This window comes from Kryptolebias marmoratus, linkage group LG17 (assembly GCF_001649575.2).
Source record: "Kryptolebias marmoratus isolate JLee-2015 linkage group LG17, ASM164957v2, whole genome shotgun sequence".
Lineage (NCBI taxonomy): Eukaryota > Metazoa > Chordata > Actinopteri > Cyprinodontiformes > Rivulidae > Kryptolebias > Kryptolebias marmoratus.
The window spans coordinates 7971877-7999210 of NC_051446.1; the positions used below are offsets into that span (position 1 = coordinate 7971877).

The 27334-nt window shown below is 40.5% G+C and overlaps 3 protein-coding genes across 4 annotated transcripts; all 3 read left to right on the forward strand.

The window, feature by feature from the left end:
• Positions 1 to 722: 722 nt before the first annotated feature.
• mettl9 (methyltransferase like 9) lies at positions 723 to 9326 on the forward strand. 2 transcript variants are annotated; one of them, XM_017416082.3, is made up of 6 exons: positions 723 to 869; positions 1017 to 1181; positions 3222 to 3412; positions 3508 to 3717; positions 5821 to 6005; positions 6098 to 9326. In XM_017416082.3, the coding sequence occupies exons 2-6, from the start codon at positions 1083 to 1085 to the stop codon at positions 6325 to 6327; spliced, it is 915 nt and encodes a 304-aa protein (XP_017271571.1). In that variant the 5' UTR covers positions 723 to 869; positions 1017 to 1082; the 3' UTR covers positions 6328 to 9326. The 2 variants fall into 2 exon arrangements, with proteins under 2 accessions (XP_017271571.1, XP_017271570.1); XM_017416081.3 differs by having other exon boundaries at positions 729 to 1181.
• A 349-nt stretch (positions 9327 to 9675) lies between these two features.
• Positions 9676 to 16675, forward strand: kdelr2b (KDEL endoplasmic reticulum protein retention receptor 2b). The gene is made up of 5 exons (XM_017416066.3): positions 9676 to 9952; positions 11408 to 11508; positions 11685 to 11843; positions 12090 to 12342; positions 15473 to 16675. The coding sequence occupies exons 1-5, from the start codon at positions 9862 to 9864 to the stop codon at positions 15505 to 15507; spliced, it is 639 nt and encodes a 212-aa protein (XP_017271555.1). The 5' UTR covers positions 9676 to 9861; the 3' UTR covers positions 15508 to 16675.
• A 1979-nt stretch (positions 16676 to 18654) lies between these two features.
• Positions 18655 to 27328, forward strand: LOC108235847 (zinc finger protein 135). The gene is made up of 7 exons (XM_017416098.3): positions 18655 to 18832; positions 21252 to 21454; positions 22630 to 22731; positions 22847 to 22942; positions 23184 to 23294; positions 23395 to 23515; positions 25191 to 27328. Exons 1-7 carry the CDS (start codon positions 18790 to 18792, stop codon positions 27113 to 27115), a joined length of 2601 nt encoding a protein of 866 aa, XP_017271587.1. The 5' UTR covers positions 18655 to 18789; the 3' UTR covers positions 27116 to 27328.
• Positions 27329 to 27334: the final 6 nt, after the last annotated feature.

Here is a 27334-nt window from a genome sequence, read left to right on the forward strand (position 1 = left end):
ACTTGAGAACTCACTGGATGATAGTTTGCCTGTGTTTGACTTCCACAATTCATGAACGGCCATGCCTAAGATGAATCCTTCATCTCTGTGTTTCTTGGTCAACTTGCCNCACAAATGCTGTTGCGTGATAGAGCTTCCTTCAAACATGTTTATGACACCATAGGAAAAGACAGCGTGAAGCAGCCGTGATCGTATAGAGGTTAGTACACTGCGTTGTGGCCACAGCAACCCTAGTTCAAATCTGGGTCACAGCATGTCTTTCTAGCACTTTACCAAAAAGTTACTAATGAAAAATGCACAAGAGGAATTCAATTGCAAGCAAGAATATTTTGTCAAACACATGTGATTGCTGTGTGTAAATGCATGTAAAAAAATCAGATGAAAAACAAAGTATCTGCTATTCAGCTTCCTGACAAGTCCTACAAAAACAGAGCTTAGACAGCAAGCACTGAATGTGTTGACTTGATCAATCAAAAGTCAGTTTAGGAATTAATTGCATACAGTTTAAAAAGTCATTCTGATCTCACTAAAACCAAGCAAACCAAACTACAAACCCACAGACAATTCATAAAACAATTTCTAGAATATTTCGTTTACAGACTCTCTCTCTCTCACACACACACACACGGACAAAAACATTATCGGCCGCCTTCTCTGTTTTGCCTATGCGCCATAGAGATTTGTAACCGCCATCACACGTGACGTCACAATGCGCAGGAAAATGTTGCGCACGATGCGGAAGTACCTTTTCGCTTTCTCTTTGGGCAGCGAGCCGTCAAGCTGAAATTTTAGCTGCATGTGTAAACGATAAAAAATGGGGCCTCAGCTCTAAGAAGGATTTATTTTTTAACCCACCCCACCCTTCTCAGGTTTGTTTGTTTTGTTTTGTTATTTTTTTAAACGTGTTGACTGTTTCGCATCTTTCCTTTTCGTCATCGCCTCTGCTCGGTGGACTTCCTGTGTCAGCTCCCACGCTCAGACTGAGACTGTCTCCTGTCCATATGTGTCACCCGCAGCTGAGGACTGTGATTTTTGTGGCCTGGGGGCTGTGTTACTTCGCCTGCCTGCTGTCCGTGAGGAGGATGTGGAGCGGAAAGTACGTCCGCAGTCCCTTGGTCCGCTCGCTGTTTGTGAACATGGTGACCGAGGGGGAGGAGGTGGTTTCTGCTGAGAACCAGGAGGTAGGAATCCTAAAAAAAAAAAAAAACTGGATGTAAAATAGAGATACAAGCTTACTTTACTGTACAGCCTGTAACTGTACTGTACAGGAAATGTTTCTATGAGTGCTGACTCAGCTGCAATCTCGGTTCAAAGCTCTGAGTCTGTGGTTTTCCTCCCTGACAGGGCCATCCCCTCATAAAAAGCAGTTCTGAATTAGCCAGAGAAATGGGGACCTGCATTGAACCTGAATAGGATATATACTCAGAAATCTGTGTCATCTAGTTGTTTAATTCCTAAACAACAAATGCTGCTTGGTTTCCTTAAAGGTGAAAAAAAAGTAATTTTTTTTTCAACAACCCAATAGGCTGTTCATTCATGTTTTCTTTCACCCTTTTTCCAAAAATCAACCAATTTATTTGTCAGCACATTTTTTTCCCAACAGCAAAATGTTAAAATGGTAATGGCAATGTCATTTTCTGAAGTAACAAACTCAATCTTTGGGCTGAATAAGTGTATTACTAGTTATTTAAGGAAAACTGGCTGATTAATCACTAGAAATATGCAAAAATTGCACTTAATTTTTGTATTGGATGACAACTCTTCATGTTGTTCAATGGGAATTCATCTCAAAAATTAGAATTTAAACCACTGTGACTGTTCTGTTCTTTTTTTACCCATATGTGTGATCTTGGTACGACTTTAAAGTTCTTATAAAGTTCTTTCAATTGAAATTATTTGTTTTAACATAAACCTCTGAAAATTTTTGTTAGCATACCTAGAAATAGTCAGTGTTTTTATTTTTTTATATCTCTAATCTGTCTAAATAATTCACCTCAAAGTCTGTGTGTGTATGTAAGAATCAGAGGCTCAGGAGAACAGGGCTATGACGGAGTGGCCAGCTGTGCTTTTTAAGACACAGCCACCTCAGATCACTCATATAGTGACCACAGCAGCATCACAGAGGCGGTAACACTTGTTTAGACACATCAACAGCTGCATATTCACCTCATAAAGCTCACAGGAAAATGCAACCGGAGTTCTAAGTTGTTTTTTTTGCAGCACAAACATCCTGCATCACCCCACAGCATGTAGGCAATTTTTACCACACTGCAACGCATAGCATGAACATGAACTTACAGATTAGTCTTTGATAAAACAACCTTTGTCAGGGTGGCTGTTGATCGTTGACGTGAAAACGTGCTCAGTAACACCAACATTGAACTACAGAACACAAATACAGTAATATGAGCAATACTAAACATGACAAAAACCAATAAACGTCTTTAAACAAACATGTCTTTGACACCTTAAATGAATAGCTGAATAGGAGCTCACAATCAAAAAAAAAGAGAACTGATCAGTGTGATTCACCGCAGTGTTTAGTTATAAACACCGCTCAGTTCACGTTAAAGAACAAAACATGAGGCACAGAGGCAACAGGTCCAGGATTGAAACCCGGACATCTCTCTCCAGCTCCTCCTGGGGCACCCCGAGGTGCTCCTAAGCCCAAACGGATGGATAATCCCTCCAGTGAGGTCTGGGTCTGTCCCTGGGTCGTCTCCCTCTGGAAACCGTCCCACTGAAATCTTTCTTTTCATTTTGGGTGTTAATACCCAAGGATGTGATGCCCAACCTTTAACAGTATTTTCAAGGTTTGACCAAAACGTCTACAACTCCATCATCTCCATGATGATCTAAAAGTCTGACATGAAAAGCAGCTGGCGATATTTATCCCTTTACAGAACACTGCACCTTAAATACATAGTTCTTATATTGTTTTTTTCTTTATTGGTCATGTTTTGTACTAATAGGTGAGTTGTTTTTGTCTCAGGTTGCCCACACTTGAACAGGTTTTCTTTGTTTACCTCTCCGTGTTTGACTGTTTGCCCTTCACTCAGCTGTGTTCCTGCTTATTTTAGCCCTCCTACACCAAACAATATTCTCTCTGCTCGTTCCAGCTCTTACATTTGGCACTTTGCTCAAACAACCTGTGGTCAAAATGTCACGAAAATATGACAGACGTGTTCCTTTTCTCCTGCTCCTTCCTTTGACCTGTCCAGTGGTACCGGTGCTGCCCGGATTTGCTGGGGGAATCGGTGCGAGCTCTTTTCATCCAGAGCCACCTGGACTCGGACACCGGGGCTTTTCTCCAGCGTAGTAAGGAGAAGTCCAGCTGGCTGTTCACTCAGCTCTATCACTCTCTCGTCTCGACCGTCCTCAGTCCTATGGTGTCGCGGACCTCCATCAACGGGTGAGTGCTCCACCCTGGTCCGTTCCAATCCGAAGCCTGCCATCCTGCTGCTCCACGCGCCTCCCCCTCCCTTCTCTGCATGCTCTCTGTCTCAGGTTTCTGGGTCGGGGAGCAATGTTCGTGTTTTCCACCAACCAGTTCCAGCAGCTGCTCCGGATCGAGCCAGACTGGAGGGCTGAGAGACTCCTGGACCTCGGTGCTGGAGATGGAGGGGTCACAGAGGTGATGGGAGTCCATTTCAGACAGGTCTATGCAACTGAGGTCTCGGTACCCATGAGATGGCACCTGCAGAGGAGGAATTACACGTGAGTGGTTGCGATGCTTCATTTGCCTGGACTGAATATAAATCAGGACGTTGTCTGTTCAAAAGATTTTTAGTGCTAGAGGGACAAACAGGAACATAAACAGACTAACCACAACAATTGGTTAATTTGGTTTCTAATCAGTGGTTTGGATAGATCTGACAGATTGCAATAATATAATTAATAAATGCATTGAGAGGTGTCCACTTCCAAACCTTCAATGTTTGGGACATTTTTTTTTCTTATCAGGGCTTTGGTTCCCAAAGTTGTAGGTCGTGAATCAGCAAACGTGAGGGCTCAGATGGACAAAATGTTACTTATGTTTAGCTATAATTTTTACAAAATGGAGGTATCATGAGAAAAATAGTTTATCAAAATGAATTTAATAACATGCTCTTTTGAGAAACCATGCTTCATTATGTTGAGATAAATAAGTTGGTATCTTGAGTCATGAATATAAATTTAAATGTAATTAAAAGACTAGGTGTGGGCTGAAAACCAGTTTCAGTGCATACTATGGTCTTAAATAATCACTGTATAAAAACCACAAAATTTTTGGCCATACTGTTCCTATGGTTTAAATGCTTTAACAGAATTAGTTCATTATTATTATTATTATTATTTCCCTGTTCATGGCCTGACTTGTTGCTCTGAGCCATCTTTCAGTTGTGTACAGTATCAAAGGTATATTCCCCTAAACTGTTGTTTGTTAAAAAAAGAAGTCTTCACTTGATTTACATTTTATCTGTGGAGGATAACCTGGTCTGTCTTGCCTTTTCTACCAGAGGAGTGGGACACATCTCTCTTTTCAAAGTAACTCTGTTTTAAAACAAACGTTTGCAACAAGCTACATGCGAGCACGTGAAATATATATACGGCTTACTGCAGGCTCGCTACAGAGGCTAATAGCTAGCTAATTCTTTCACTCAGCTCAGCTCGTCGGGCTCTAAACGTTACTTTACAAAGAGCAGAACAGCAAAGAAATAATATTCTGTGCAATGGGCATAATTACTCCAGAATTATAAATAAACTGATTTGCTGCTTGTGTGTATCATGTGCATCTGCTAAGAAATGAAGATGATAGCTTTAAAAACTTTATTTCTCTTAAAGGGAAAGACACCTAATGTTTAAGGTAAAACATAAACAGTCTCTTAAACATTTCAGCTCCTTAGTGAACAGCACAGATTTATGTAAAGAATCTCTTTCAGTGGTATTAAACAAGCCGTTCGTGGTGAATTATGTTCATAACATCCTCTATAATCTGCTGGGGGGGGGTCACAATTTTAAAACAGCCATCTCACTCTCTGGCGCTAAATTCATACAAAATATTCTTAATACTTGTGATTAAATAAAAAATTCTGCCTCAATTTAAAATATCATTGTACATGAAAAAGGAAAAAGCTGACACTGATTTTAAACAGAGTGACTGTCAACATGTTCACTTGTGCTCTGTTAGCCTCCTTATTTATATCTATGCATTAAAATAAAAAAAAACTATAAACAAATGTATTAAGTATTACCATACTGTTATACCTAAATTATAATCATTAAAAAAATGTGGTACGTGGTAGGCAACGGTAGTAATAGTACTTGTTTTGCTGTTTTTAAATAAAAGGAAATAAATTGTGTTTTTAAATTTTAGTTTTCTTACCGAGACGTCGTAGTTTTTCTTGCTCAAGGTTATCGTACCATCAGAATCTCATACTCGCCGATGCCTAATTAAGACCTGGAGTTCACTGTGGGAAACAATTGTTCCCTTTCTCTCTGTCACTTTTGTGCCTGTTGTGTTTGTGGTGGATGGTTATATTTAGATTGTGCAGCGGGAACACCTGTGTATTGAAGAACAAAGAGAGCCAACACGTTCTATACTGGACGGATGAGTGTGTTTGTGCTGATATTTGTTTATTATCGCTGTTTGTTGGGTGAATCGGACACTGAGATGGAGCAGATAGAGGGCGCAAATTATGTGTAAAAAGTGAAGCAAAAACGAGCACTGTGTGTTTTTAGTGAATGTGGGCCTGAGTCTTCAAAGCCACTTTTGGAAGTAGTGTGTTATTTATGGTGACGTTCTGAGTTAAACTACCTCTCTTTTCTTGTTGGGCACAGAATACTGGGTATAGATGAGTGGCAGCACACTGGTTTCCAGTACGATGTGATCAGCTGTTTGAACCTGCTGGACCGCTGCGATGACCCTCTGCACCTCCTGCGGGACATCAGGAGATCCTTAGTCCCAAAGACAGGAAGGCTCGTCCTGGCTGCTGTGCTCCCCTTTCAGCCATGGGTGGAAATCGGTCAGGAGGAAGCAAAACACCGGCACGATAAACTCTCCAGGTTTGATTTGCAACCTAACAGCTGTGTTTGCTTGTTTGTTTGTTTTTTTCAGGGGGCAGGTGGGAGCGTCCGAAAACGCACCTAAAAGTTGCCGGAAAGACGTGGGAGGAGCAAGTAACTAACATGTCCAACGATGTTTTCCGGAAAGTCGGCTTTCAGGTGGAGGCTGTGACCCGTCTGCCGTACCTCTGCGAAGGAGACATGTATAATGATTATTACGTTCTTGACGATGCTGTTTTTGTTCTCAAGGCCTCTGGTGAAGGTGATGATTCTTCTCAGTGAGTTGTGAGCATGTGGGACTTTACTTTTATCTGTGTGAATTCTTCCTGGGTGGATATTTGGTGCACCATTTCTGACTTGGGTAGAAATGGTGACTCAGGTATTAAGGTTGGGTACTGTAGTTTGGGTCTTTTGGATCCTGTAATACCTCAGCTTTTTATGCAAAAGTAGCGAGAAGAGCGATACTGACGATCAGCTTTTTCAAAACGCATATCACCAACTGTTCTGTGAAATGTCTCACTTGTGTTTACTACGAGTATTTAACTGTTAAGACTATCTTTTAATGATGAAGGTAAAAAAAAGGTCCTCTTAGAGTGACCTTTGACATGTTAACATCTCTGAACTTAAGGAAGAATTTCACAGCAACATTTGAACCTTTTTTTTTGAGTGTCAGAAAAATGGCAACAACATTAAAATCCCTTAAAAGCTAAACTGCCAAACTTGTTAGAAAAAAAAGCCTCATACATATATACACACGCATAGAAATATTAGCCATAACATTATGACCAGCTTTCTAAGATTTAGCATCTCTAACTTGTCAACTAATGGTCTCCGTGTGTGGTATCTGACCTGACTGGTCAGCAGCAGGTCCTTTGAGTCCTGGAAGCTGTGAGGTCGGGTCCTCCATGCATAGAACTGACTTAAATAAAGAACCGCTGGAATAGCCATTGACAATGCTAGGTGAGATTTTTGGCTGCCATCTTGTGAAGAGTGACATATATCGCTCTGTCCTGTTTACATGTCAAAGCCACTCATTGTTAATGCCTTGTGCTGCTGTATGCTGTCATGAGTCCAAAAACAAATAGAAATAACCTTATTTTACTTAAACATAAATATATGCATCATGTGATAACATGAGACAAGACTATTCTGTCATTAGCCTTCCAACAAGGCCGGTTAAGCATTATTGGGGGCAAAATGCCAACCCAGCATGCTGCCACTACTGTGGTAACATGACTTAGTGCTGCAATCATTCTAACCAGAACAGAACAGAACAAAACAGAACAGAACTGCACTTTAAGTAATCAGGTTTTTTTACATGTCTGCTCAGTCTAACCAGAGCTCTGTTACCAGTGTCTGGAGTTAATTTCACTCAGACTAATAATTTAGACAGAGGATATATGCTAGGGCTGGGGAATATAGCAAAACATGTTACATCACATGTTATGTTACCATTTTTTATTACAACTTTTACTTTGGTTTTTAACTTCTTTTTTTGTTCTGTTTTCTTACCTAAAAAAAGTTAATCAATAATAAGTACCTATAAATATGACATAAATAACAGAGCATTTAGGCAAAATAACATTTCTGAAGAACATTTAAGCAATTTTGGCAATTTTGCTAACTTGTGCCAACTTGTACAATAGACATTTGAAGTAACAAGAACGGTACCAAACATGAGACTTGAGGTGCTCTCAGACTCCTTTGTCTAACCTAAACATGTTGTTTTGATTAAAGATAAAGCTTTAATCAAATCTTTAAACCTTTAAAGTGTGCTTGTTTCTGACGCTAACAAACTAGTCTATTGGTTTCATGTTTTTGCTGTAGCACTCAGTATGTGATAAAACAGAACAAAATACCAATGAGGAAAATCCAGTTTAAAACCATACTCAAGGCTTTTTAAGGCTTTTAATGTTAACTACCTGTAATTCAAGAAAACCTCAAAGTGCACAAACCTCCACCAAGGCCATGGCTTCAAGAAAAAATAGTGTGATCTGGATCACCATCAAAATGTAATTAATTATTGTAGGGTTTTTTTGTGACAACCCCAACATTTCCTGAAAATTTCATCAAAATCTGTTCATTTTTCATTTTTATGTAATGTTGCTAACAGACAAACAAACAAAAACACAGAAGACATAACCTCCTTGGTGGAGGTAACAAAGGGGTCACCTGCTGGAGCATCAGTTCCACAGGCTGAAAGGTTTACCAAAGGAGTCACCTGCGATTTTGAAATCAACGGGCATCATCCTTGACCCATGACCTTGACCTTTGACCTTGACATTTCACTGGATCGGGACCAAAATCTAATCACTCGTTCGTTGTACCGTGTTTGACAGTTCATAAATAATTCATAAGTTTTTGAGTAATCTTGTGCACAGACAGACAAACTCTAGCAAAAACATAACCTCCTTGGCGGAGGTAAAAATTATACTGAGTATTAGTGTATTATTCAACAGCCATTTCAACAATATAGGGCAAGTGTTACTGACGTTAATAACCTCTGTGACTGTGTTTTCTGTCCATACCTGTCAATACAATACAATTAATAATATATTAATACAATATCTCAATGGTCTGTCCCACTTGATTCGGGACTGGTGCTGAAACTGAGTAAACTGGTAGTTCTAAATAATTGCTCATGTCTCTGGAATGTGTAAATTTACCAATGTATTACAATTCTGTGTAGTTTACCTGTGTAGCGCAGATATGTTTTGATGTATGAACTACTTTCTGACTGTTTACACAACGGACAAGACGAACACAAATTAAAAACGTCACATTTTTCAATGATTTATGAACTAATATGACGTATTACTTTCATTTCACAATGCCAAAACATTGGACTCCTTTGCTAAGGACGATCACGTTGCTACACGTACAGCTTCTCAAACCAGCGACACAAATTCTCGCCTCATTACTGTAGATTGCTCTTTGGTGTTTCTCTAGTTCAACGGATAGAACTTGTTTGTCCGTTCTTTACTTGGAAAGTTGCTTTTTTTACTCTTTGTGTGCTCATTTGATCCCTTAACAAATAATGAAGCAGTACAACTTCATTTGTTATCGCTTCAGTGGGAAGTTTTAAATGCAGTATGGGAATAATACTTTATTTGTAAGAAGAATGGGTTATTTTAGCTTTCAAACTGTATGTGATATCAATTTTAAAGTGTTTTGTGTGCTCGGTTTTCAGCTGAGTATTGAAAAATGTGCCATAATTAATGCAATGTTTGTAAGAGTGTAATATGGATTCCTGAATAGAAGTAAAAACACATTTTTAAGCATTTCTCTGCTCTGTTTTACCAAAAAACTAAAGGTATGAATATTAAATTGAGGATGGTAAAGGATTCCTAGGGTTTTACTTCTAAATAAAACTTAATTATCACAGTCAGCCCTATTTCCTGACATCATGACTCCTCAAATATTTTCTCCATGCAGATATAAAAGGTTTCTTGTTGCTGTAAAAATAGAAAAACAAAGAAATATAAGGGGAATCTTAAATTTAAGTTTTTTTCCCCCCTGAGAATCGGAAAGCATCCTCGGTCAGCATAATTTATGCAAATGAGAGAGTCCGCTCTTTTGATTGGTTGGTACGCGAGCGGTCCCCGTTTTTGATTGGCTGCTGGCGTGTCGGCCACGTCTCCCGGCCACGTCGCTCTTTACTCGCCATTTTCCTGTCTTCCGAAGCTAGAATCGAACTATTCTGGCTTCACGTTGCTAACCAGCCCTGGCAGCTCGGAAATAAATCGTTACCGGAGACGAACGGAGCTATCCGAAGAGTCCTAAGACTGGTCCGTCGGCGAAGACGCCTCCGCGAACATGAACATTTTCAGGCTAACCGGCGATCTGTCCCACCTAGCAGCCATCATCATTTTGCTGCTAAAAATATGGAAATCCAGGTCTTGTGCCGGTAAGTACAGTCACATCTCGTGGTTACAGTTTGTACCGACCGCTGTCGTGCACAAAGATGTTTTTTTAGTGTAAATAGACTGGGAGGGAAAAATAGCAGCTAAGTTCATAAGTAGCTCTCGGCTAACGTTAGCTAAAACTTGCTAATGTTCCTAGCGCCGGTGTTTAACGTCGTCATATGTTAGGTCCAATTTCTACAACTGTTACCATAACGAGCATGGCTACTCGGGACGTGACACTTCCACAGGCTTCTTGTGGGTGGGACTGATCTTGTGGGAGAAAGTAGCTGACCTCGTTTGCTGATGTGTTGGACCCCACAGTGTGTGTTATTTTGACATCATCAGGCCTCCAGAACTCATTGATTTATTCATTGACAATGATTGGTTTTGTGCTGATTGTTTATTTTCCTCTCAGCTGCCTTGTAGGAGCTGTCTGACGTGGCAGCTGCGCTCCAGAGTTAACAGTTCAAAAGTCTGTCCTGTAGAGTTGACGGATCCAGAGTCTGTCCTGTAGAGTTGACTGATCCAGAGTCTGTCCTGTAGAGTTGACTGATCCAGAGTCTGTCCTGTAGAGAGTCCGTCTTAGAGGTTACCAGATCAAGTGGCATTGCTTTAGTCTCCCAGCAGGGCTGCAGGTGAACAGGTGCTCCGTATAACTTGACTAAAAGTTTGCTCTGTTGTTGTGCGTTGTCTGTTAGGTTAAAGCTAGTGTTGTCTCATCCCTTCATTTACAGCAGATTTAGCCACACAAAAGATACTGCAAACCAATATACAAGTTCAGTGATCTGCTTGATAACTGCATCACTACTTTGCATGTCAAAAGCAACATAAGTCATATATTTTAACCAGAACATTATAGCTTTCATAATGCTATTAAAGCTTTCTGATTGTAGAGATTGTGGCGGCAGCCCCTGTCAGTTTATAATATAAATAGATGTTGTTGCTTGTCTGATGAACAGAGACTAGATCGAAATCCCCGACTTTAAATTTGGTGTTTTGAGAGGTGAAATATAGAGTTCAGAGACTTTTGGTTATAAATTGCAAGCGTGACAAAAAAATAAAATAAAATAACATTCTGGCTTCTTTTAACAATTAAAAACAGAAGTGTGGGAAAAGGTTCTTTAAGCTCTTGGTTATGGTTCAGGTGCTGTTCCTGTCTTGGTTGCTTCATTCGTGTTTAGACGGGCTGCAGAAAATGCAAACTGCTGAATGCTTTCGTTGCATGAAGATCGGCTAGTTTGGCCCATTTTAGGACGGAGATGTGAGGTTTGTGGTTTACTCCGAGTAACTTTTACTGTTTTGAATTGAACTGCAGCATGCTGAACGATCTGAGCTTGTTGCACTTGGATGATCTGAAACAGTTGCTGTGAATACCAGCAGATTTCATCCGCACTCTTCACACGTAATGAATAGATTCAGCCCTCTGTCCGTCACTGCTTTCTGCTCTTTCCTCGCAGGTATTTCTGGGAAGAGTCAGGTCCTGTTTGCCTTGGTGTTCACCACTCGCTACCTGGACCTGCTCACGTCCTTCATCTCCCTCTACAACACCACCATGAAGGTAAAACACTCTTACCGCGCTCTTCCTATATGTGCGGCAAATTTTCTTGAGCTTGCGCCGAGCCGAGGTGTAGCTCGTGCGTTAAGCGGACACGCCTGTGTTTGCTGAAGAGCAACACCGCCTGGTTCCAGGCTTCTGTTTACATCACCTTGATCCACTCTTGTTTTATCTTCCAGCTCATCTACATCGGATGTTCGTACGCCACGGTGTACCTGATCTACATGAAGTTCAAGGCGACGTATGACGGGAACCATGACACGTTCAGGGTGGAGTTTCTGGTCATCCCTGTTGGCGGGCTGGCGTTCCTGGTGAACCACGACTTCTCTCCTCTGGAGGTCAGAAATTCAAGCTCCCCTGATTATTAATATTCAGTAAATAAATCAACAGAGCAATCTGACTCAGTTTGGATAAACTTTCAATGTAACCTTTTTTCACACAATTCCTTTTTATGTCTAAGTGGCAAAGTTTAAACCTTTTCTTGCTCTCTGAAACAGCCGTAGAAACTGGTGAATTGAGTCTTAACTTTGCTGGTGCTTTTCCATCAACTTTCTGCTAACCCCCCTTCTGCATTGGTGCCCCAGATCTTGTGGACATTTTCCATCTACTTGGAGTCGGTGGCCATTCTCCCCCAGCTCTTCATGATCAGTAAAACGGGTGAGGCTGAGACCATCACCACCCACTACCTGTTCTTCCTGGGACTCTACAGAGCCCTCTATCTCATCAACTGGATATGGAGGTTCTACTTCGAAGGGTTCTTTGATATGATCGCAATCGTGGCGGGGGTGGTTCAGACCATCCTTTACTGCGATTTCTTCTATTTGTATGTAACAAAAGGTGAGCCACTCCGGATGCTTCTTTTCACTTTTTACACATTCAAGCTTTGAGTTTGTTTTACTATTAAGGCTGCCTATATATAAGCATTGAAGCACAAAAACCCTCTTTGGAGAACTGTAGCTCAGACGGACCTCACAGTAGAAACATCATCCATCCATTCATTTTCTTTACCCGCCTATTCATTCTGGGTTGCGGGGAGCTGGTGCTTATCTCCAGCAGTCACTGTGCGAGAGGCGGGTGGGCCACCCTGGACAGGTCGCAAGTCCATCGCAGAGCCACATAGAGAGAGACAAACAACCATTCACACTAGGGACAATTTAAGAGTTACCAATGACCTAACATGCATGTTTTTGGTCTGTGAGAGGAAACCAGAGTAGTGGAAACATCATTCAAAGTTTAGACTTTACATGACTGAACTGGCATTTTGATATCTTTAATGGTTTTTACACAATTGGCAATTAAGTTTTATAACTTTTACAGATTTCTTATGAAATGTTCAACTGACAGTTAACTGATTAAATTGTCTAACATTTTAAAATCTTTTGCAAACAAACTCTTTTTGCTCCCACAATTTTTTTTTGGCATATATACAAATCCTACACCAAAATGTCAAAACCTCTTTTGTCCAGTGTGTCTCTCACTGCTGTCTGGTTTACGTTTTTCTCTAAAATATCCTCAGAGTGCAGAGAGCGCACACCAAAGCTTCCATAGACTTTAAATATCATTTAGCTCAGCGTATTCGCTTTAAAACTGGGAGCGAAGGGTATTTTTAACTTCACATTTCCTAAAAAAAAAAAAACACTGTAGAAATAGTGTTTTTTGGGCTTTCTGTGTGGCTACCCCCCCATCTTCGGAACTCTCTCCCTGACTATCTGAGTGTCTGAGAGCTCCGCAACCACTGGTTGACTTCAAAAAACACTTAAAGACTTTTCTTTTTAAGCAAAACCTACTCTGCCTCCACATGGTTTTATGATGATGATTTTCGCACCGATTTTAGTTTCACTTTGAGATTTTTGTTAATGAAAAGTGCGTTACAAATTAAATTCATTATTATTACTACATAAAAAATTCACGTGTGAGCATCAGTCAGCTCAAAGTTCAAGATATTTTAAAATGTGGCTCATAGTTTTCGCACAGTGGCTGCTTAAGACTTAGTTTTGAAGTTGTTTGCGTCTGCCTCTCATTAACCTAAGTCAGGGAGTGACAGACAGAACGTGTCGTTACCATGGTGACCATAACGCGCCACTAGCAGCAACTTTAACATTTCTTTTGTTCTTGGTTCCTTTTACACGTCTTATACAGCTCATCCATCAAAATGTTGTTTGTTTTGTTTAGATTATTAAAGAGTTTTGTTATAATTTTTGGCAGTAGCTGCACTGGCACCTAAAATTTGTTTATTGTGCTGCATGGAGGTGAGAATGTACAGCTTTTAGGGACTTGGACAAGATCGAAATGAATCTGCAGGAGATGTGTGATAGTCCTTAAATCTCCAGTTCCTGCTGTTCTTATGTTACCTTTATAAATAAAACATTATTCCTATGTTGTATTGAAAAGTATGGATTTTGATGTTTGTGGTCTGGATAAGTAAGAAAAAAGGAAAACTGAGTGTGGAACAACTTCAGTGTTATCACCTGATAGGGTTGGGAGATGGATTAAAACATTTTGACCGTCCATCATCAGACCAACAACGAACAATTCATGACATATTTACACAAATGTGTTTTAAGCATTATGTTGAGGCGGAGGACAGGATCAATTTGGTTTTAAAACAGGAGTTACCCAAAACCTTTGACAAGAAATATAAGAGCTGGTCTAGTATTAGGAGCTTTAGGCAGCTTAATCCTGCTGAAAACCAACATCTGATTAACTTCATGAGGCATGCAGAGTAGATGGTGTTTGATGCAAATGATTATTTTCAGTTTCGTATTGTTTTTGGACTCAAGAAGCAGCTCTGCAGCAGCAGTGAATCATCCCTCTGCATGAGGCTGCAGCTTTTTTGCTATTAATTCCCTCACTGTAATGTTGTCTCTGTCGTTTTTTCATCTCATAAACGCTGATTGTTGTGCATCCAAACTCAAACAAAGCACATTAACTTTATCTACCTGTGTCTGTCCTTCCAGCTGCTTCAGTTTAACATACTTGCGCCTTGTAATTCGCCTCACCACAAACTAAACGCACGGGTTCGCTTTTCACTTTAAGCAAAAAAAAAATTAAAAAAAATCGCTCGTTAATTTTTCCTGAAAAATGCAGCGTTCAGCGTCTAATTTTATTTTTATTTTTTTGCTGTCGCCATGATGGACACCTGTCTGTTACCATATCTTTGTCTCACTTATGTTTGACCGGTCGTGTTGCGTTCACTGTCCCCGATCCTGGCTCGAATACATGCATCGCTGCCAGTTTTATCTAGGAATGCCATTGTTTGCCTTTTTTTTTCCCTCCTTAGAGTTTTTAATTATTTTATTTATTTATTTTGAAATTGTGTGGCGGGCCAGATAAAAGGGTTCCCCACTCCTGTTTTTGAACAACGTGTGATCTTATCAAGATAATATCTTTTAATAGCCCTTGTACATTTTAGCAAGACAGTTTTAAACCACCCACTGCATCCATTACAACAGCATGGCGTCAGATTGAAGAGTCCAGGTGCTGAACTGGGCTGCCTGCAGTTTAGACCCCTCACTAATTGACAACCTTTGACACGTTTTAAAACAAAAAATCAGGTGAAGACCCAGGACTGTTGAGCAGCTAAAATCCTCTATCAGACAAGAATGGGACAACATTCTCTCTAAAACCTGCAGCAGCTGCTCTCCTCAGTTCTTACATGTTTACAGGTTGTTGTTAAAAGAAGAGGAGATGCTTCACAGCAGGAAACACGGACCTGTCCCAACTCTTTTGAGATGTGTTGCTGCCATCAAATTCAAAATGACCTTGTTTTGTAAAAAAAAATTGTAAATCATTGCATTCTGTTTTCACTTACCCAGTGTCCCAACGGTTTCAGAATAGAAAAGATATTGTGTTATAGGAAAAGGGAAAAAAAAAAATATTTAAAACTCCTCACGTTTCATCGCCTTCTCATGCTGTGTTTTCTCGCTGCGAGGATGACCCAACAGAAATCTGCTCTGTCTGGTTTCAGTTCTGAAAGGAAAGAAGCTGAGCCTGCCAGCCTAAGTGCCAAAGAGGAGAGTTCCAGCAGAGTCGGAGCGGGGAATCGCAGGGGAGGAGGAGGAGCAGCAGCAGCGGACGGCTCGCCCTCCTCCACCGCCTGCCCTCCCTGCCCTCCTACCAGTGTAAGATGCCTGAGACAGAAAGCAAAGCTGTGCCTCCCATCGAACCCAGAATCAGTGTAGCAGGAACGCCTGCAGATTCGCGTCCATGCCCTTGGATTTCTGTTTGATGCATCTTGCCTTAATTTTTTTTTTTAAATTGCTCTGTATAACGGAAGAATAAGGTGCAGGGTTTTTCTTTTTTTTTACATAAAAGCATGTGCTCCGAATATTGGACACATGGTGAATATGAGCTGAGGATGTAAAATTGCCAGTAATTTGGCAGCGTGTGGCGCTGAAGTGGACTTGTTGTGGGATAGTGTCAAGCGTTTGTAATAAAATAAACCCACTTTGTCTTTTCACGAATCAATCTGAGGTTAAATTTGTGGAGTCCTTGGCAGACGGATTGCCCTTTCTGTTTTGTTTTTCTGTTCACAATTTGCCTGTTCTGCATTCCAGCTTGTAAAGTTTCCCTCCTGCTGTTTGGTTGAACAGGAGTCTGATAGAAATGCAGTCATTTCTCTTTCCAGCAACAAAACAAAATGCAACTTGGGTGTTAGAATTTTATGTTTTAATTATAGCAGAAAGTGTCTTGGTGTGTTTTTGATTCCATTTATGAAAAATTAGATTAAGATTAAACTCAGAGGATGGACAGACTCCTGTTCATGTGAACGACTTGTTTTCATAAATCTGTACGCAGCAAACCCACCAAACCACCTGTAATTACACATCATCAATCCATTCATTTCAGATTTTTACTTTTTTTTTTTTCTTTCTTTTTAAGCTTCGTTAACTCACCGGTAAACACGTGCTAAAAGTGCCGTTTCACCGCAGAGAGTTTTCCCTCTTTTAGATGTATTTATTATCTTTTCCAACACAGTCTGTAGAGCTGTCCGCTCGAGTTTAACACAAAAGAGACATCTTCATTGTTTTTAGGACACTTCTGCTTCTGTTTCACTTTGCAACGGCTTCATTTAAAAAAGAAGAAAAAAAAAAACGTTTTTATTATGTTTTTTTATTAGAGGTTTTGCATGATGTTGCCATTACAAATAAACTCTTGATTTGAAATCATATGCACGTTTGCTGTGGTTCTGCCGAAGTTGAATCCCCTTTATGATGATCAGACATGGCTCTTTCCAGGGGGAGACGCTGCATAACAACTTCCCAATTTCAGGTGAAAGTATTTAAAACACTGAAGGTGAAACATCCCTTAAAAAAATGCACGTCACCTTTTATGTCAAGGTTTTTAACTAAGATCATCCTCTGATGAGAGGGGGTGGGGTTATAGCTAGTTTTGGTCAAACAATTTGTTTCAGTTTGATCTTAAAACGAAATCAAATGCATAAGCAAAACATAACATGATTTTCAAGTTTATTTACTATTCTTGGTTGGAATAGCTTTCTTCTAAGATTTTACATTAAACACATTCTGCATGTTGATCAGGTCTGAAAATAAACTACCCGGTGATCATCAAAACTGGACATTACTGTTAATATTTTCTGTAAAATACAGAAGTGTATTCAAACCATAAATCCACCTGATGATTAGGTAGCTGTAAAACCTAAGCAGCAATATTCTTTAAGAGTCTACTTTTCTGGGTGAATTCATCAATCTCTCACATTTGCTACAAAGATATTTTGCTCCACTTTTTTTTTTTTTTTTTTACAACTTTGCTTCAAATTATCGGGTTCTGCAGAAAATTAGATCCTGCACCGTTCAGGTCGTTTCAAGTAAGGCTCTGTGAAAAGGTTACGAACAATTAATATCTTACCTGTTGTAGAATGACCTCGGTTCGTAATTACAGGAGAAACGGAGTTTAATTCTGATCAGACTGGTGAGCTGATGGCTGGTCTGAGCAGAGACAAAAACAAATGTGGAATTCTGCTGTCTTAAAGCAACTGCAGTCTCAAAGATGTAATAGGTTTTGATGCAAAACCTACTACATAAACTTTTACACTGCATCTAATCTTACATTGTGTGATTATTCTGGCAGACATATGATGCTGCTGCTATTTGCCCTTGCAAATAACCACATAATTCTGTATATATACCCATGTTTTGTGAAATTGACAGTGGTGTAAAGGTTTTCAAAATAACATTGATGCAAAAGGCTAAAAGAAAAGATTTGAGTTGTTTTTTTTTTTTAAATGATCAGCCCTCCACCACTGTGCTTTATAGCTGGGATGAGGTGTGCTGATATGCTGTGTTTACTTTTGGACTGCTTCAGTCTTGACCCTGTTTGGAAAAGCTGTTAGCTCATCAACCCGTTTAGAGGTAAACACATTCATCCTTGTTTAAAACGTTCAAAGAGCTGCCTACAGTAGAATAGATATTACCCGTTCTTAACTTTTCCATAGAATCACATTTCAAAATATTGGAACTTTCACTTTGAAGATCCCACTACAAAATTTCAATTTTGTTGAGGTTTTAGACTCAATTGGTCCATTCCAACACCTTGATTCTTTTCTTTTTCAGCCGTTCTGTTGTAGATCAGCTGCTGTGTTTGGTCCAACCTTCAGCTGTCAGACAGATGGTCTCACATTTGACTCCAGAGTTCTTTGGACCACAGAGGAGTTCATGGTCGACTCAGTGACTGTAAGGTGTCCAGGTCCTGTAGCTGCAAAACAAGCCCAAATCGCCACCCCTCCGCCACTGTGCTTTAGTGCTGGTATGAGGAGTTTGCTGTCTGGTTTTCACCAAATATGGCACTGTGCATTATGGCCAAACATCTTCCCTTTTGTCTCATATGTCAAAGGACAATGTTCCAGGAGTCTTGTGGTTTGGTTCAGAAACTTCAATTAAGTATATAATCATTTAAGCATTATTTACTTCTTAAAAGTTCCACATTTTTATGCTCCCCTCTAGCTTCATAACTCATTAGTTAAAAATAATCAAATTTAGTAAATAAAATTTGCTATTAGTATAATTTAATTAGATCTAATTTTATTTGTTTATTTATCTATTTATTGTTTCGTTTAGTTCTGTTTTGTTGGAAGAGGGAACGTCGATTATAGAAGATCGATGCAACACCGGAAGAAAAAAGCCGTCGGACCGATGGCAACAGGGGAGGGAAGAAGCGGAGGGAAAACAGACTTTCTTTTTTAAAAAAAAAACAGACAAAAAAACGCTTTTTGTTCCCCAAACAAAAAAATCAACCGAGTGAAGTTGTACAGCAGAGATAACCAGGATGGGAGATGATATTTCAGAGGGAAATTCCTGCCATTTATCCGGTAAGTTTTTCATGTTGTTACCAAAGCAAACACTGACTGGAGTGTAGAACTAGCTCCGTTAGCTAAACGTTGTTTTCCTCTAATGCTCACACTTGAGTGAGTGGGTTTATAGATAACACATTGGACAAGTAAACTGAAAATGCGCTATTTACCATAAATTAGAGGTTATTTTCGTAACAGCAGCTTGGTATCAGTATAAAATGTAATTTCATATTGACTGGTCTCTAATTATTGTGTCATAAAACAACCTTCTTACATCACAAACGTCAAATATTTTATTTTTTTGTTTGCTAGGTGATTTTAAATCTCTGCAAGAAGCTGAAAGTTCAGCTGGCAGGTCAATTAAAACAATAAAATAGCTGCTTCATTAGTGTATAAAAAGAAGAATGGGTGGAAATTAATTTGACTTGACTTAACTGTAAACAACAGGAACTTCTTTGTATCAATAGGCAACTTCTCTTTAGAGCGAACAGAAGTCACATGCGGAGTACCCCAAGGTTCAATACTGGGACCCGTTCTATTTAATATCTACATGCTCCCACTAGCCCAGATTATAACAAGTAATAACATTAGTTACCATAACTATGTAGATGATACACAGCTCTATATTATGATGTCACCAGGTGACTCTGAACCTATCCTAGCACTGAACAGATGCTTAGAACAAATCAATACGTGGATGTCCCAAAACTTTCTCCAGTTGAACAGAAACAAGACTGAAATTATTATCTTTGGACCTAAAGAGGAACGATCAAGAGTCAGTGCGCAGCTTCAGGTATTACAGCTAAAACTAGTGATCAGGCCCCAAACCCAGGTGTAGTCATGGACTCAGACCTGAACTTTAAGGGACTCATAAAAACAGTTACAAAGTCAGCCTTCTACTACCTGAAGAACATCTCCAGAATTAAAGGACTAATGACACAACAAGATCTAGAGAAAATTATGCACACGTTCATCTTTAGTCGTCTCGATTACTGCAACAGTGTCTTCACAGATCTGCCAAAAAAATCAATCAGACAGCTGCAGCTGATCCAAAATGCTGCTGCTCATGTTCTCACTAAGACCAGAAAAATAGAGCACATCACCCCGGTTTTAAAGTCCCTGCACTGGCTCCCTATAGCTCAGAGAATAGACTTTAAAATACTTCTATTAGTTTATAAATCACTGAATGCTGTAGCACCACAATACATTAAAGACTTATTATCGTTGTATCAACCCTCCAGAACACTCAGGTCTTCTGAAATGTGCTATACAAATAAATTTATATTTACTGACGGTTCCTGGGTACCCACATCAGCGAGGATCTAACGTGGACTAAGAACTCTACGCAGTCCTGAAGAAGGTGCAACAAAGACTGTACTTCCTGAGGATTCTCAGGAAGAACAATCTGAGAGCAGAACTATTGCGGTCCTTCTACCGCTGCTCTGTGGAGTCGGTGCTGAGCTGTGGCATCTCGCTGTGGTTCTCCAGCTGCACTGCAGCAGAAAGGAAGCAGCTCCAGTGGGTTATCGACACCGCCCAAAGACTGACTGGTTGCCCCCTACCCTCACTGGAGAAGATTTACTTCACCCACTGCCTCAAGAGAGCCCGCAGTATCATCAGGGACTCCTCACACCCCGGTTGCTACCTTTTTCAACTGCTTCCCTCTGGGAGGCGTCTTAGGGCAATTAAGACTAAAAAACAGCTTTTTTCCAAAAGCGGTGGTTGCCCTGAATGCCTCACGTACACTGTAAATTACCGTTGCTATCACCCGTCCAAACAGCCAATACCCACTGTGCAATATCTACTTTATGTGCAATATCAGAATATGTGCAATATCTACTCTACTCTATGTGCAATACCAGAACAGTGCTGTTGTTTTTATTTTTGTTGCTTTTTATTCTATTTTTCTTGTTTCACAATTTCGTTGTACCCCCGTGGCACAAATAAAGAATTCTGATTCTGATTCTGATTCTGATTACTTAACCCTTTTAGCAACATATTAATAGATATATTTATTAAAACGCCTGGTCTTTCTTGTCTATGTTTGTCAACAATTGTGTCAGAAAACGCCCTACGTGTAAAAAGATTTACACCCTTTTTCCAGGAGAAGTAGAACTTTCAAAATCTGTCAAGTATTTACCATTCTTATGTAATTAAATACCTAAAACTGTGTGTTTAAGAAGAAAAGGACATAAACGGAATAAAATTTTCTTCAACTTTCCTTCCTTTTTTTTGCAGTTTGAATGATTAAAATTGCACAAAGTAGTGAGAAGTTCCGGTAATTTGAAATAGACATGCGCCACGTTGTCACCAGAGATGCACGTGGTTTTAAAAGGGTTAAATAGAATTTTATTTATACCTAAGAGTAAAAGATGTGTTTGATGATTGTTTGATATTGGTTGACATGATGATTATTGGTGTTGGTGTTCCCTCTCAGGTGCAGCTCTCCCTCTTTCTGCTCTGCGACTCCTCGTCCCGCCGCTACGACTCGTCTCGGCAGCAATCTGGCAGACCATCCAGCAGAAAGTTGTGGCTGATTATGGGATGATTGAGGAGTTTGTTTCTTTGGTAGCAGACATTGTTCCAGAGCTGCTCACCAGGAGCCAGAGAGCCCAACTCATGCTGGGTCTCAGAGCACGGGTGGGTTGGTTTCTTTACGCCTCACTGTACAACTTTAACGCTTTCTTGTTGTGAAGGGTCACGCACACAAATAGCAACAATAACTTGAACTGAACTGAATAAATGTTCGCACCGATGCTTCATTCATAAAAGCAGGGAGTCGTATAAATGGAAAGTAAAAAAACGTTGCTACAATTAGAAAAAATTTAGAAATTTTGCAGAAGAATTGTTAGTTGTGCAAATAAGTACACTTACCGGCAAATAAAAGGTTCAGCAACTAGAAGGAGTTGTCTGATTTGGACGTCATATGTTCCATGTGTAAACCAAAGGTGGAAATGTTAAAAAGTTGATTTAAAAGAAGCTGACATATTTAGAACGGTCACTAGAGGGCCAAAGTGGTATAGTGTTATCAGGTAGTTGCCAAGGTCAGCAGACTCTTATGCCCCTTTTACACGGGCTCTAAAGGTTCCGGCTCCACTCTACTCGGCTCGCTTTGCGAGCGTTTAGATCTGCATTTTTTCGCGGTCGGTCCCTGCTTCTTTGGTCCCTGCTTCAGAGTAAGGCCAGCCGGACCGACCCTGCTTCGTGGCTGGCACAAGCTTAGCTCCTGTTCACTCATTGGTCGTGGGTGTGACCAGATGCAAGCATAAAGAGTGAATGTAGGACTATAAACAACAGCATTAGCTTACCCTGCAACGTTTATGCCGTCAGTCCCCCAGCTGAAGGCGCTGTAAAGCCTGAAATCTCCGGCGGATAACAGCTGTCCTACTCCGCGCAACAATCGCGGCATCCAGAGCATTTCTTCCGCTGCGCCTCTGTTCCTGAAGTCTCAGGAGAATCCACATAAGTTTAAAAACCAGCAACAACACAGGGCCAACGTTGTCCATAGCGCTTCCGTTGTTTCCGTTGAGCAGTCGCTTGTAGGTGGAGGAGGAAGGAGTGTGAAAGTGTGTGTGTGTGTGTGTGTGGGGGGGGGGGGTCTGTTTTTAGTGGTTTACAGTAGCAAACAATTACAGTCTTGCAATGTTTTTGTTTTTTTCTTATAATTCTTTGTTATTTACTGTAAGATAACGTAAACATGTTTTATAGTATGTTACTGTTCAGACTACAAAAAAAAATGAAGGGCTACAAATTAGTCCATCATATACATTTTTAGATAAATTAAAAACCCTGCTGTCTTTATTTGTTTGTTTTAGCTGATCCTGGACTTGTGTCGACTCGAACCTCCCCCTGAGTTTGAACTCATTGAGCCTCACCTGAACAGGATGCAGGAGCTTATTGAGTCGTGGCTCCAGGAGGTGATTTTATATGTCTTTTTTTAAAACTAATTGGTAACAGTGTGTTTGATTATAGCTCTCTTTTGTCACTTGGCCATTTCTGACGCTGTGGAGTAAAAAGTATGATGTCTTCCAGGCTGGTGGGCCAAAAGCAGAACCGTCGAGCTCAAACTTTGTGGAGTTTGTGAAAAACTTGTTGAAAAGTCCTGAAGAGAGGGAACACTTCTTTCAGGTCACTTTTGTTGCTCATTTTTGTCTCTGCTTATTACAGTTTGTCAGATAAAAAACTCTAGTTTTTCATGCAAAAATGTCTCGGTCACTTTAGTTCTGACTTAGTTTGTTATGAATAAAGGAAATAGGTTTTTATTTTACTGTTTTGTCTTTGTCTTATCATCTTGTTTTATAGTCCTTTAATGTCTTATTCCTCGTCACTGAATAAATTGGTAATTTTATTTATTTATTTATTTTTTTAGAAGATTTTCAGTGAACAGTTTGGTCCCGTGTACGATGAAGAACTCCAGGACTTGATGTGGCTCTTCTTGAACAGACTTGAAAAGTTCCTTCCCATTCAAACGTTCCATCAGGTAGGCCGAAGAAAGGTTTGTCGTTGTTCTTTTTTTAGACTTATGATCATTTCGTTCCATTTCTTCACCCCTTGAGTTTGTTTGTTTCTAACCGTCGCAGGTTGCGTCGGTGTTCGACGTGTCGTGCGTCTTGAAGGATTGCATGCAGTCTGTGTGTCAGTGTGATGAGCTGAAAGCTCTGCTGCTGCATCACAAAGACCTCGGACAACTGGATCGCTGTGGTGAGTTAGGACCTGAACCTCAAAATCGGATAACAGTTTAATATCTGTTGATCTCGGTCAGTCTGTTTGTCAACACAAACAAACACTATAAACCCCAGCGTGTCTTAAGACTGTAGCCTTCATAATAAACGTTCATAGTTACTGCACAGCATTGTTTAAGCTGTCTGCTGGGATGAGAGTGAGATTAAACTTTTGTTATCCAGCTGCAACTGTTGTAAAACTCGAGTTGAAAGAAAAATCACATAATGTCGGCTCAGAGAGGGGTTTGGATTTTGTAAAAATAAATGCAGATTAGAAATGAAAGCAGCACTCCTTGAAGGAATGCATTTTGGCTTCCATCTTGCATGTCAAAGTTGTTGTTTTTATTTAAAAAATGTATTAATTTTTGCTTTATTGTTTATAGTTTGTCACAAATGAAATAAACTACGACAAAAACTAAAAAAAGAGGACAAAATAGATATCAACCCTTAAAAAAATAAATATAAAGGCAGCAAGGTTGGTCGATGACATTTAAACTTGTCCTTTAAATATAAGGGGAGGAGTGAGTCCTTTGGACTTGCATGCCAAAGTTTTAACAAACAAAGATTTTACATGATCAGTTAGCACTCAGAGTATAAGTTAAGGGTCAGCCTCAGCTACTACCGCACCGAATTTTAGTTAAATATCTGCAAATTTATCCGAGTTATAGTTATATTGTTGTTTGCAAAGGTTGCTTAGCTGAGGGTTGACCCTGATGCATAAACAGTTGTTGATGTTCATCCAATGATTACTTTCTGAGAGTTTCATTAAAATCTGTCCTGTTGGTCATGAGATATTTTGCTGACACAACAGACAAACAAATACAAACCTGAGCAGAGACATTATCAGCCTTTTGACTTTGGTGGTGGGCGATTATATATAAATTGGAAAAGCAAAAACAAGATTTTGACACTTTTTATACTATGCAAAAACAGGACTTTTTCATTAAAGTTTACTCTAAAGAATGTGCAGATTTTAAACTTGTGTACAAGATTTAGCTTCATTTGTTTTTCCCAGATAGCTTTATTTAACAAAACTTGTTCACTGGGGAAGAACCAGAGAAGATTGTTTAAAGCTGAACTGAAGTGTTTTGAAGTCAACATCAGTTAAAGAAAATAATAAAATATGCTTATTGTAAAATTTAAAAAATAAATTATACCATATATATATTTTTTAAGATTGAACATTGAAGAAAACACTCAAGTGTTTTTGGCTTTTTCCGTGACCAACCCGGAAGTGTGACGTCCACAGAGCCGCTGAGGTTCACAAGCATTCAGCCATTCATCAGTGAGTGGATGAATACCGGTATAATATAGTTCAGTTTGTTGGAATTAATCGTTCGAACCGGCCAGAAAATACCACTGGAGTTTAATTTTTAGGCTTTCCGAAAGATAAATACCTTCCTCAGATTTGGAGTCATAAACTCCGATGTGGGAACTCTGGTTCGGATCACTACAAAGAGAAGCACCGCTCTGACCCTCGTTACTGCGGTGGGCTGGCTTCGCGCCAAAAAGACAGAACCTTTTGCCAGCAGCAGTCCTATTTTTAATTAAATAACATTTATGAAATGTTAATTATTTTGAGATTTGATTTCAGTTCAGCTTTAAGTTTTTCTAGATAATTTAACTGTTTTGTTTTTTTTTTTCTTTCTTTCCAGATTTTTCTCTCAATCGTCGCTGCATCATTTCTGCTCTCAATTTTCTCTTTCTACGAACTGAGACACTTGAAACACAACCACAGAACAGTGTTTTGGACGTTGCGCCGTCATGTGTGTCACCTGTGGAGGAGGACTCTGTAACAGCAGCTCAGATAAACTCTGATGTAGACTCGGCGCATTTGACTGGTGAGACGACGATGGATAAGAATGATTTAACTCCTGGGGGAAACGAAACACAGATGCTTCCGGCGGATAAAAGAGGACCTGGTAAAAACGTCCCTGAAAGCCAAGAGGATCCTGCGTTCAGCCTTATTAAGGAGTGTCACGTTAAGCTAAAAAGACTCGATGGGCCGTTGTCCACAAACTCTCGATTTGTGAGAGCAAACCGAGGTCTCAGGATGAAAAAGATTCTGCAGGAAGAGAAAAGAGAACTCGATTACGAGGACGGGCCTGCCTGCAAGTCCCCTTCCCAGAAATCAGAATCACTGAGCAGAATTTCACCCGAAGAGTCGGATAACGATGCAGACCTTTCGTTTATGGCTCCTGTCAGCACATGTAGTGAAGACGACTCGTGGTCCTACTACTCAGAGGACTCGTGTCGCGCTAACAGCAGGACTTCCAGTGTGGCCGATTCGTGGTCCTTCTACTCGGATCAGGACAGTTCCTCCTTTATAAGTAGTTCTGCTGAAAGCTCCTCAAACAGCGACGCCTGTAAAAACGCCTCCGCTCCGAGACAAAAGTCCAACGTAAAAGAAAACATTCTGAAAAAGCCTCGTAGTTTCCTGTGTTTTTTCTGCAAAGAGACTGTAAACACGAGCCTGACAACTCACATGAAAACGCACTTTCCCAACAAAGATTACGTCTGTCCTCAGTGCGACACCAGGTACAAACTGCTGACGTCTCTCCTGCAGCACCTGAAGAAGACCTGCTTCGACTACCTTCAGCAGAACGTAGATCCGGACCAGCCTGACGAGACCGAGAAACTTTCCAAATGTCACCAATGTGGTACTGTGTTTAGGTACAAGGTTTCTTTACAGAAGCACATGATGACCCACCACGAGCTGTACTGCGGCGTGTGTCAAAGGGTCTTGCGGGACGCGGCGACCTTGGCCAGGCACCAAACATCCCACACGCCATTTCAGTGTCCCCGCTGCGATCGCTCCTTCACCGTCTTTAAGCACTTGGTTCGGCACTGCGAGAACATCCACAAAATCAGCCGGCCGTTCGCCTGCAACCAGTGTCCCAAAACGTTCCCCAAGCTGCGCTTTTTGATCAAACACGAGTGGCAGCACACGGGCCACATGCCATTTCAGTGCGCTCAGTGCAACCTGAAGTTCAAGTCCGACGCAGACCTCGTGTCCCACGAGAAGGTCCACTCCGGAGAGAAGCCGCACCTGTGTTCGGACTGCGGTAAGACATTCGCCCGGCGGTCCAACCTGTTCCGGCACCTGAGACAACTCCACGGTGCGCCTGGGAGCGAGGAGAAGTACGCCTGTTCTCAGTGTGACAAATCCTTCAAAGAAAAGGCGTCCCTGAAAAAACACCAGAAGAGCAAACACTTAAACGAGCTGTTCCGCTATCCGTGCCACTGCTGCGGCAAGATGGTAACGTTGTCAGGAATGGCCAGACACAAATTAATTCACACGGGCGAGAGACCTTTCAAATGCACGACGCCCGAGTGTGACAGAAGTTTCAGATCAATGGCTGAAGTGAAGCGACACGTTCTCCTACACCACACCACGGAGAGGCCTTTCCGATGCGGCACGTGCGGAAAAGGCTTCGTCAGGTCGAGCGATCTGACCGCACACGCTCGAATACACTCAGTGGAGAGACCATGTGCTTGCATAATCTGTGGCAAGGGTTTCCTCAAGCTCTACAGCCTCCAGAGACACAAAAGGCTTTCACATGGCATTTATAAACATTAACATCTGGCTGGAAGCTTCAGGTTACAGAGAAATATAATTTTCTGCTAAGCAGACTTCTGTAATAAACTGACGAACTCCTCATGTTTGTTAAAGATGCTGAACCGGTGATTGCCATCATATGTTGTTTAAAGCTGCATTAAAGTACTGCCCGCTAGGTTATGTTTACTCATGGTAAGCTGTTTAAAGAAGCACCAAAACTGATGCAAGCTTGTAGTTGGG

Coding starts and splice junctions, on each gene's coding strand:
- mettl9 (XM_017416081.3), top strand. CDS start 1,002: ATGTGTCACCCGCAGCTGAGGACTGTGATTTTTGTGGCCTGGGGGCTG. Junction 3,413..3,507: donor TCGCGGACCTCCATCAACGG/GTGAGTGCTCCA, acceptor TCTCTGTCTCAG/GTTTCTGGGTCGGGGAGCAA. Junction 3,718..5,820: donor CTGCAGAGGAGGAATTACAC/GTGAGTGGTTGC, acceptor TGTTGGGCACAG/AATACTGGGTATAGATGAGT.
- kdelr2b (XM_017416066.3), top strand. CDS start 9,862: ATGAACATTTTCAGGCTAACCGGCGATCTGTCCCACCTAGCAGCCATC. Junction 11,509..11,684: donor TCTACAACACCACCATGAAG/GTAAAACACTCT, acceptor TTTATCTTCCAG/CTCATCTACATCGGATGTTC. Junction 11,844..12,089: donor ACGACTTCTCTCCTCTGGAG/GTCAGAAATTCA, acceptor TTGGTGCCCCAG/ATCTTGTGGACATTTTCCAT.
- LOC108235847 (XM_017416098.3), top strand. CDS start 18,790: ATGGGAGATGATATTTCAGAGGGAAATTCCTGCCATTTATCCG. Junction 22,943..23,183: donor AGAGGGAACACTTCTTTCAG/GTCACTTTTGTT, acceptor TTATTTTTTTAG/AAGATTTTCAGTGAACAGTT. Junction 23,295..23,394: donor CCATTCAAACGTTCCATCAG/GTAGGCCGAAGA, acceptor TAACCGTCGCAG/GTTGCGTCGGTGTTCGACGT.